The sequence below is a fragment of the Callorhinchus milii genome, unplaced genomic scaffold (genome assembly GCF_018977255.1).
Source record: "Callorhinchus milii isolate IMCB2004 unplaced genomic scaffold, IMCB_Cmil_1.0 Scaffold25, whole genome shotgun sequence".
NCBI classification, from domain to species: Eukaryota; Metazoa; Chordata; class Chondrichthyes; order Chimaeriformes; family Callorhinchidae; genus Callorhinchus; species Callorhinchus milii.
Genome location: NW_024704766.1, coordinates 5,054,612 through 5,065,716, shown reverse-complemented (window position 1 = coordinate 5,065,716; position 11,105 = coordinate 5,054,612). Strand labels below are relative to the sequence as shown.

The window sequence follows — 11,105 nt, the reverse complement described above, 5'->3', positions numbered from 1 at the left end:
CAGGTCAGGCAGCATCTATGGAGATAGGAAAGTGAGTTCATGTTTCAGGTTGATGACCTTTCATCAGAACTGCCTTGATACCCTGACCTAACAAAATCTATCTTGAAAATTTGAATTGATCCAGCCAGCATCCACATCCTTTTTGGGGAAGGGAGAGAGAGTTTCAGATTTCCACTACCCTTTGTGTGAAATATACCTTCTGTCTATTCGAAGACTGAGCATATCATAAATGTTTCCGTTTGTGGTGATTTTAGGGGCAAGAAAGCGATTCTTCAGAAACATCGATACGAGGCCCTCGAATAAAGCATGTGTGCAGACGGGCCGCTGTTGCACTAGGTCGCAAGAGGGCCGTGTTTCCTGATGATATGCCTACCCTGAGTGCCTTGCCGTGGGAGGAGCGAGAGAAGATTTTGTCTTCCATGGGGAATGATGGTAAGGAAGGAAAGATTATTTGAATCCTTTTGCTTATGCCATTCTGAAACTCTTCTTAACTGACTTTTCGTCCTTGCCCATTGTTGATGTCAAAATACTAAAGTCAAGAAAAGTGGATGTGCCTTGAATGTTGATTTGACTTTGTCCTGGAAGTTGATTTTTGTGTTCATCTGCAACTGGGATGAAAATGACCTAAAAATGCTCCATGCAACTCTTACGATACTTAGTATTTTCTAAGTGGTAAGCAGCAAATATCCATAAGATGTGGAAATGAATGAAAATCACATTTTTTTGCTACAGTGTTAAGTTATCTATTAAGAGGGAAGCACACATCTAAACATTGTGTGACAGCCTGGCTAAGTGGTAGCACTCTCGCCTCTTGAGTCAAAAGATTGTGGGTCCAAGCTCTTTCTCCTCAGTAAAATATTTTAATATAAAAAGACTGTGCTCCATTTACTCAGCAGCGGTTAGGTAATTTACTCTTCCCTACCCACTGCTGAGTCAGAAGCTCAGCACTTAGTGACACAAATCTGGCCTGTTTGAAGATCTGGGAACACTTTGACTCGCAGTTCATCCATGAGATGCAGAATGTACTTTGGAGCTTAAGGAAGGACTGCATAATATGTGGGCTGTAAAATATATGACATTTTTATCTCCTTGACTTTTAAAAGTCCCTCAGCTAAAGGCTGTTTTCAAATTAAGTGACCTTTGACCACAATGTGTTTTTGGCGCAAGGTTTTAGTTTGAATGTCTGAGGACATTTATACTTAAAATATTACTCATTGTTAGGAGAGAAACATTCATGTAATATATTCATTTTCCAATTGTCTACAAATTGTATTTTATGTTAGTCATGGTATCAATATAGTTTGACATGTGTCAAAGAAAGCAATTTTAACTTTTTTGTTAAAAGTCCCCGGCTAATCTCTCTTGTGACCGAGCAGTGCAGTAAAGCATTGGCTGTGTGCCCTAACCATTGTGAGGTTGTACCTTAATGGCAACCAAAGTTCTTAACTTGCCGACGAATCAAAGTGTTTGTGTTCTTTAATGTCCCTTTTGATCTTGATGTATGAACATGCATGTCAGCTGTATAGCACATATAATCTCAACTCCAGAAACTCACAATCTAGGAATTAGTCAATAATTAGGTTCACTTGATCACGTTGGAATTTCAAGTACCAGACTTTCTAATCAGGTGTCCGTGAAGCTATGCCCTCAGCGTTTTACTGAGAAAAAGCTGGTATTCCAGGACCTGACAATGGAATCCTGCATTCTGGAAGTAGAAGGCCTTCACTGTTGAGAATGGAGGGTATCACTGGGAAATAATAATGATAATCCTTGAACAAGCCATTGCTCGCTCAGATATGTGAGAGTGCAATCCATAATTAGTGTGCGGAATGTTTTATGGGTTAATGTATAAGAAACCCTTCGTCATTTCAGTAATTTGATATAATCTCTGTGGTTGATAAATAGGCTGTGGAGCTCTGGTTTAGGGGGGATACTTTTTTATTTTCTCACTGTACTTGAATGACCTGTAACTAAACGTTCGTGTACTCAGGCTTTAGGATTGACATTGCTCCAGTTGACTAAGAACGTGTGTGGGAAATTCCAACCACGTTTCTTGCAAGTCATTGATCTACTGGCAGTTTTGGCCACAAAAGATTTAGTGCATCAAATGTGGTTATACCGTGTCCATATAGCGAGGGGATAAATATAATGTGGTCTTTAGTGATACCAATGTCAGCCTGATGACCCAGCAAACCACTTTTAGAAGCGATTGGCTGTTTGCACCCTGAGTGTGCTGTTTGCACCTACTAGTTTAAAGCTTTATACAGTATCATCTTAGCTTCCTAATACGAAACTGAGCAAAGTTACTTTTCTCTGATTTGCAGACAAATCATCCGTGGCTGGATCTGAGGACGCAGAGCCACCTCAACCGGTCATCAAACCCATCGCTAAGCACAAGGTGCCACAGGAGCCTATTGTGCGGAAAGGCAGGAGATCACGGCGGTGTGGCCAGTGTCCAGGCTGCCAAGTCCCCGATGACTGCGGTCAGTGTACTAACTGTCTGGACAAACCCAAGTTTGGTGGTCGGAATGTGAAGAAGCAGTGCTGCAAGTGAGTGAAGCTTCAGAAGCCATATTTATTCATTGTTCTCTTTTGCCCATTTCTCGTGCTCTGTGTACTGAAATGTTACAGTGTGAGCTCAACATGAAGCAGAGTGTTTTGTTCTCGCAGTAGTTACGTGCTCTGTTAGTTCAGTGATACTTGATGAAGTTAGCAACGACCTGGGACTACAAACTGCAATGGAGAAGTCCTTAAAAGGCGCCATTGACAGTTACTGCAGGCTTATCCTGTTGCTGATCACTGTGCTAACACTAGGGAAATCCCACTATAAATGTGTAATGAAACGATCACTAGTGCCGGTAATAGCCCCAATTAGTCATATCTGTATAGTGTTGATGTATCAGGACTGTGACACCTGAAAATCTAACTGGTGTATGATTTTCTTCCTTTTTAATGGTATTTGTTCTCGCCCCTCTCCTTGTCCGTTGTCCACCCACATCCCATCTTCGTGTGTGTGCCCTCAGGATGCGGAAATGTCTAAACCTTCAGTGGATGCCGGCAAAAGCGCCACCTCAGAAACCAGTTAAAGGTGAGCATTGTTTCACTGCAGCTCTCAGCTTGGCTCTTTAAGGGCAGTGTACTCGGGGTGGAGTTCCAAGCAATTGCAAATGAATTAATGAATGTTGGCTGCACAGAAAATGAAAATAAAGATAAGGGCGTTAACTCATTTGTTACACTGAATTGTAAGCATCCCTCCTTCTATCCATCAATCCCAGACTGTGCGCAATTCGCTGCCGCGTTTCACTCAGAAAAAATACAGTCAATTCACTTTAATAATAATAATAATCCTTGCATTTGATATAGCGCTTTTCACGTCGGGAGGACGTCCCAAAGCGCTTCACAGAATATACTGTAAAGTGAATTGACTGTACATTTGTGGGCGAACGCGGCAGCCAATTGCGCACAGCAATGTCCCACAAACAGTCGTAGATTGAAAATGACCAATTTATTATTGCTTTTTGTTTTGGAGGGATTATTATTAGGCTCTGTGTGGAGTAAGGAAACTTGCCCAAGATTTCGCCCTCTGCCTGGAATTGAACTCAGGTCTCTCACTTGCAAAGCGAGTGCTCTAACCACTGAGCTACAGGACTCCACACTTTACAGTGTATTCTGTGAAGCGCTTTGAGACTTCTTGATGACGTGATAAGGATTATTATGACTCAAGAATTATTATTTTTATCACAGTAAATGAAAGCTTTATATTTGTAGATTTGGATTATTGTGTCTGTGCCATGGCTACCTTTTTCCTCCTAAAACTCCCTCTGAATGAAAGGAACAGGAACAAGCTCTTTGAGTGAAATTTGTGACCTTTTAAAGTTTACTGATTATTTGATAATTTTGGTCACTAGTAAAGAAAAAAGAAAAGAAAACGAAAGTGCAAGAGAAGAAGGACATCCCGCCGGGGAAACCGCAAACCGAACTCAGCCACAAAGCAGTCCCCCAGAGTGCCGCACAAGCCCCCGAGCCCCCTGCTCAGAAACCCACCCAAGCTGCTTCACAGCCAACCGAGCAGCAGACAGAGGAGGGCGGCTCCTGTCCATCTCCAGAAGCTCGACCGCAAGGAGCGATGGTTTCACCCCCACGGAAGCCTAGCAAACAGCTCCCTCAGCCGCCTGAGCCCGCCGTGTCTCAGCAGTCAGGTCCCGTGCAGCTAAAGAAAGAATCGGTCAGTGACCCCAAGAAAAAACAGTCGCTTCAGACAGAATCAGGTAATCACAATGTACATTTGAGTTAACATATCCTGCATGAGGGGAGCTATATAAAATGCAAGTTGTTGTGTTAAAACAGGTTTATCATATTGTCTCGTCTCAGTAACCAATCTCAGATCAGGGAGTGTTACAACGGCGACAAACAACAAATGACATTTGTATAGAGCCTTTCATGTCGGCAGGACATCCCAAGGTGCTATGCGGAACATGTGGGAGGAAGGGAGAAGGAATCATAAAATCTGAAACTGTTGTCAGTGATCAGTATTAAAGCCATTCATCTAATGAAGAACGTTGTTTTCTCAGCACCAGAACTCAACAAGCAGAAGAAAATCCCTTCTCGTTGCAATATACCACTAAAAACTAAAAAGCCAAAGGAAAAGGTGAGATTTAAATCCTTTCTTAAATCCTAGCGTTTTTAATTCTACTGGTCGGTTCCAGCACTTGCTGTGTAACGTGATCTCCTTCGTGACCTTTATTCCTTCTCCGATAACATATAATTCACATCACTGTTTTTAATCTCCTAATGACAGCATTCAGCTGCGTTGTGTTCAGTATCTTTTATAGTGTTGCAATGCTTGTTTTGAAGGAGTTGAGTAGCATTTTGTTGGTGTAAGGAAACAATTATTCACTTTGAGATATCATTGAACACTTATTTCTTATGGCCAGAAATACCACCCGGTGTTGTTCACCCCGACTGTTCAGTTGCGATGTTTGGTGTCGATTGGATTGGGGGGGAGGAAGGGGGCTGGAACTTAGGGTCAATAATTAATTTCATGTGGATTCAGTGCTTCTGTTCAGAGTTCATTTGCTGCTACTATCTTTCCCCAGTCCAGTCCTTGTATCTTCAAGTTCTAAACACTTAGATGTTCAACCGAGTGTAGAATGTGTCCACGATGTGTAGGCCTGAGTTTAGGCAAGTTTCCTTACTCCAAATGCCTCTGTTTTCCTAGTAGTAAGTAGGAACCCAGTTGTTAGTTGATTGGCGGATCGCTTTTCAGGAGGTAATAATCCCTTCCAAATAAATAAATAATAATTTAGTCCACACTGCTTTGCGCAATTGGCTACTGTTTCTTGCCCACAAAATATACAATCAATTCACTTCACAGTATATTCTATGAGGGGCTTTGAGACATCTCGAAGACGTGATAATGCACTATATCATATGCAAGGATTATTATTTATCACCTTTATGTAGTGGTGACCTGTGTTCCCCAAAGGCTCGAACCAACTAAATGGACCTTGTGATGCCCCACATTGACACACAAACAATTATTGCACCAGCAGATTACCTTGTGCAACCTCGTTATTGAGAGAGCAGAGAGTTGGGAGGACTGAAAGAGCACAGAAAGAAAGAGAAAAATTAAACCCAGAAACAGTTGAGAGGACGAGAGAGAGAGTTTGCACAGATCAGAGGAGCAAGACAGATCGAGCTGCAGAGAGATCATAAAAAGAAACGTGAGGGAGAAATACACATGAGTGTGGAGAAAAGAACAGCTGTAAGTCAGTCAGGCACAGACAGAAAAAGACTAGAAGACAGAGGAGAAGTATTTAAGTCGGGAGACTGTGAGTACCTGATATTTCTCTTGGTTTTCATTGAGCCATTTTATTCAAGACTCCCAACTACTTCGCTTTCATTGAATTTTAGAGCGCAGAAAGAGAACTATGCTTGGCTGTTTGAAATAGTCCAACTCCCCTACCGATTCCACACAGATATCTAGAAATCTCTCTTTTGAAATATTTTTCTCTTTTCCTTTTAACGTTGATTCTGATTCGGCCCCCTGTAAGGCACTGACCGATGCGTTTTATCACCAGCAAAGAAGCCTGGCTTATTTTAGTGGTTTTATTCGCAGGATAAAGTGGTTCCGGTGAGCAAGGTTGAACCCAGTACTCTGAATCTGCTCACCACGTTCACCAATGTCAGCAGCGGGAAGCAGAAAGCACTGGCGGACGGTGTGCACAGGATCCGAGTGGATTTTAAGGTACAAGTAACAGCGGAATCTGTCAACTAGATATCCTGAATAACTTATCAAAGATGTCATAACAGAAATGTGCATTCATTTAAAGTAACTGGGAGGAAAGCTCGATGTTCACTTGAGACTTCTTAATGACATGATAATGTATCAAATACAAGGATTATATTATATATATAAAATATGTGATCACTCAGTCCACGACTGTTTGTGGGACACTGCTATATGCAATTGGCTGCCGCTTTTCACCTACAAAATATTCAGTCAGTTCTCTTTACAGTATATTCTGTGAAGTGCTTTGAGACAATTTGAGGACTTGATAAGGCGCTATATCAATGCAAGCATTATTATGTATTATTATTATTAATAACAGCACAGGCCAGGTGTCTGATTCAAAAGTAATGGAGGTCTGGATAAAAATAATATGTTTCTGTGGGAATATAAGACGTTTTTATGCAATTCCTGAGTGCCAGCCACCAAAATGATGGAGACGATTTCCTTCTCTTCCCCCCAACCCCAAATGATGTCAGCTACAACATTCAGTGTATTTTTGAAGAGCGAAACTTGAGTACCTTCATTACAGTAAAAGCGTAAGCTGTTTGAACACAACAATTGTTCACAAATTAGGGGGGGTTTGAAAAGCCATTCAAATTTCAATTACTCCCTACATAAAATACATGGCAATTGGCTGCTGTGTTTCGCCAAGGCTCTGTCCTCTTGCTCTACTATTTAGTACAAGGTAAAACAACTTATTATTAGCTAGTTCCTTCAGAATCTTAAAGACCGTGAACATTGTGAGGGGGAACAAAATATATTTTGTATTCAATATTTTCTCAGCTCGCGGGTACGTTGTGAGAGATGCAGTGACCTCTGGTATAGCACACATTGTTTGTGGCTGTCACATTCATAATAAAAATGATAGAAAACTTCCTGTGTGCCACACCCCGAATGATAACTGTTCTGATGTACTGCACCCTACACTATCACACCCTGGTGTATACCACTCCCCAACGGTATCACTGGTGTAACCACAACCGTAACAACCCAAGGTGTCCCTCACCCCAACAGTAACGATCTGATGTATTGTGCTGTAATCTTCTGACCCCATGTCAACTTGCCCACTCCCTCCACTCAGCAAGCTGTAGCTGCCGCATTTCTCCCACAAATATATAGTCAATTCACTTTACAGTATATTCTGTGAAGCGCTTTGAGACGTCTCAAAGATGTGATAAGACGCTATATCAAATGCAAGGATTATTATTAGTACTATTATGTGAAGTGCTTTGAGATAATAATAATAATCCTCGCATTTGATATAGCGCTTTTCACATCGGGGGGACGTCCCAAAGCGCTTCACAGAACACACTGTAAAGTGAATTGACTGTATATTTGTGGGCGAACGCGGCAGCCAATTGCGCACAGCAATGTCCCACAAACAGTCGTCTATTGAAAATGACCAATTTATTATTTTTTTTTTGGTTTTGGAGCGATTATTATTAGGCTCTGTGTGGAGTAAGGAAACTTGCCCAAGGTTTCGCCCTGACCTGCCGGGGATTGAACTCAGGTCTCTCACTTGCAAAGCGAGTGCTCTAACCACTGAGCTACAGGACTCCACAGGAGATGTCTCGAAGACTTGATAGGGCTCTATATCAAACAAAACTATTATTTTTATTGACAGGAATATGCAGTCTTTAGCAGAATTGAAGTTGTAAAACGCAACCCAAATAAGATATTTGAATTGTTTATAACTTAACTTGGATTTTCCTAAATACTTCTATTTGTAACATCTATTTACTTTGTGCTGGGTATTCACAGGAGGACTGTGCTGTGGAGAATGTGTGGGAGATGGGTGGACTGAGCATTCTGACCTCTGTACCCATCACTCCCAGGGTAGTCTGCTTCTTGTGTGCCAGCAGCGGACATGTTGAGGTATGGTTTTTACCCTTGAGGCCTCGACTTCGTTCTGGTTTAGAGCAGGTGTTTCACCACACAACTTCCTCCTTCCTTTGGGGGAAAAACCTGTGGCTCTTTGCTCAACAACAGGCAAGGCTGATTTAACCTACCACAATCATGAGTTGCAACTTTGGAACAATATGCCATCTAGTTAATCAGTTATTTATTTAAATCCAGCAGAGGTGGTTTCAAAGGTGATGTTTGAATGGGGTGTGTGATCTCTTCTCTTGTAACCCCCACCCCCAGAAGCTGACTGGAATCCCAAAAGTTAGCACTGTAGAGTTAGCTGATTAGCTAGCTAGCCTACGTTCTAGGGTGAAGCTCTGATGTGCTGTCATTTAAGAGTTTTAAGAGTAGGAGTGTGACTTGGACTGTGGGGAAACCTTACTTGTTTTAAGGCAGTTTGCACTAAGCATTGTTCACTAAGAGAGAAAAAAGAAAGGACTTTCATTTTTAAGGCAAATTGTATCTTACAATAATTATTACTCAGTGTGATGACTTTTCTAGGCAACACTATTGATGTTGGCTGGTGCAAAGGCCAACGTACCCGCAATTCTTGGCGAATCTAGCCTCAGCCAGGAACAATAGGTAAGCTGACCTTTGCACCAGTCACACATCCTCAATTAGTTTTTCTGAAGCTGTCTTTTGCTTTTTGTCGCAGTTTGTCTACTGTCAGGTGTGCTGTGAGCCCTTCCATCTCTTCTGCCTGGAGGAGAGTGAGCGGCCTCTGGAGGAACAATGGGAGAACTGGTGCTGTCGTCGCTGCAAATTTTGTCACGTCTGCTGCCGGCAGAACAAGTCCTCAAAGGTAATGTAATGGGAGCCGTTTCTCTGTGCCTACACAGTTATTTAATGCTGATATAGTGCTGGAGGAGAAATTTATGTTGAGTTCTGTAGCGTAGTGGTTAGCGAGAGGACATGAGTTTGATTCCGGGCGGGTCAGGGCGAAATCTTAGTCAAGTTTCCTTATTCTACACGCCTCTGTTCATCTAGCAATATGTAGAAATCCGGTTGTTGGTTGATTGCTTTCCAGGTTAATAATCCCTTCAAAAAAAATAATACTTTGGTTACTCAATCCATGACTGGTTGTGTCACATTGCTGTGCGCAATTAGCTGCCGCGTTTCACTCACAAAATACATAGTTCATTTTATTCTGTGAAACGCTTTGAGACTCTCGAAGATGTGATAAGGCGCTATATCAAATGCAAGGATTATTATTAATAGGGTAGTGTTTAAGGGGTAATCTGTTGCAGTATTTACCATAATTAAGCAAATTGGTCAGAGATCTAATAAGTTGGCGGAGCAGGATTCATGTTTTTTTTTTCAATGAACAGACCTTTTTTTAATGTAAACTCGCTTTTTTTACGCAGCAGCTTCTGGAGTGTGGCAAGTGCCGAAACAGCTATCACCCAGAGTGCCTGGGACCCAACTACCCAACCAAACCCACAAAGAAAAAGAAAGTCTGGGTAAGCTCTATCAATCCTTGTATGTAACCCTGTGATCAAGGGATGACTTGCTATCAGGAAAGTTGTTGAATGAGGAAGGCTTCTTTGAACTGTGAGAGGAAGAAGGAACCTATATTTTTACCCAAATCCGTTTTAACCACTAGTCGATATTTTGTGCGGTGAAGATAAACTCGTCTTCAAAGGTATTTTAAGATTAAAGTTCAGGCTTTGATCCACTGTATGCGCATCTTTTAGTCTGATGAGAAATGAAATCCTGTAGCTTAGTGGTTAGAGTACTCGTCTTGCAAGCAAAACAACCTGGATTTGATTCCTGGCGAAATGTCGGGCAAGTTTCCTTACTCAACGCGCCTCTGTTTATCTAGCAGTAAGTATGAACCTGGTTGTTAATCAATTGGCCGATTGCTTTCTGGGAGTAATAATCCTTTTTTAAAAAAATATAACAACAATTTGGTCACTCAATCCACGACTGTTTGTGGGATATTGATGTGTGCAACTGGCTTCTGTATTTTGCCCACAAAATATAGTCAATTCACTTTACAGTATATTCTGTGAAGCATATTGATACATCTTTACAATGTGATAATGCGCTATATCAAATGCAAGGATTATTATTATCTATTGATTATTGCTTTGAGCTGAAGGTGAATTTAAAGTAGCAGGGGTGTCTCTCAACACTGCCTGATGTTTGTCCTCTAGATCTGTACAAAATGTGTGCGATGCAAGAGCTGTGGGGCCACCACACCAGGGAAGGGTTGGGATGCACAGTGGTCTCATGATTTTTCTCTCTGTCATGAATGTGCCAAACTCTTTGATAAAGGTAAGCATAAAAACGACAAGTCGAGATGAGGTGTGGGGTATTTCAAGGCAGTCGTCAAATCAAGGGTTGCAGATTTATTATAATTTCTGATAGTGAACTATAAGAGTGTGTGCGCATGTGTATATAGTCCTGGAGTCCTGTAGCATATTGGTTAGATCAAGCTATTCAATTCCTTGGCAAAGCGAAACGTTAGCCATGTTTCCTTACTCCACACGCCTCTATTCACCTAGCAGTTTACCTAGTTGATTGATGGATCGCTTTCTGGGGGTAATAATCCCTTTTTTAAAAAAAAATTGGATACTCAATCCATAACTGTATATGACACATTTCTGTGCTGCTGCGTCTCAATGACACGGTAACGCGCAAATTAATTAATATAATGGAAAATGGTATTGAGATAGGACTTGATCTGCCATGATCCTATACATTAACTGAAAAGACTCAATGGGTGAATGTTCTCTTCCTGTTCCTAGATTAAAATCCCCCAAAACCTGGTGTTTGTCAGCCTGACTCACCTGTGGAAGAAATGGTTCAACCTCCTGTTTACTCGCCTCCGACGCTCCCGAGTCCAACTAGGTCACGGAATAAATTACAAATTGTTGATTTTAAAAAAATGTACACAAAGACACAT

The 11,105-nt window shown here is 41.5% G+C and overlaps 1 protein-coding gene across 1 annotated transcript in view; it reads left to right on the top strand.

Annotated features, from left to right (window-relative positions):
* The window catches only part of kmt2a (lysine (K)-specific methyltransferase 2A), a 55,118-nt gene that overhangs the window by 20,871 nt on the left and 23,142 nt on the right, over positions 1 to 11,105 (top strand). The window contains exons 4-13 of the mRNA XM_007896149.2: positions 255 to 432; positions 2,325 to 2,550; positions 3,024 to 3,088; positions 3,909 to 4,268; positions 4,572 to 4,648; positions 6,119 to 6,247; positions 8,054 to 8,167; positions 8,853 to 8,999; positions 9,562 to 9,657; positions 10,354 to 10,474. Of these exons, the coding sequence (XP_007894340.2) occupies positions 255 to 432; positions 2,325 to 2,550; positions 3,024 to 3,088; positions 3,909 to 4,268; positions 4,572 to 4,648; positions 6,119 to 6,247; positions 8,054 to 8,167; positions 8,853 to 8,999; positions 9,562 to 9,657; positions 10,354 to 10,474 (1,513 nt within the window). The remainder of the gene's footprint in view (positions 1 to 254; positions 433 to 2,324; positions 2,551 to 3,023; positions 3,089 to 3,908; positions 4,269 to 4,571; positions 4,649 to 6,118; positions 6,248 to 8,053; positions 8,168 to 8,852; positions 9,000 to 9,561; positions 9,658 to 10,353; positions 10,475 to 11,105) is intronic.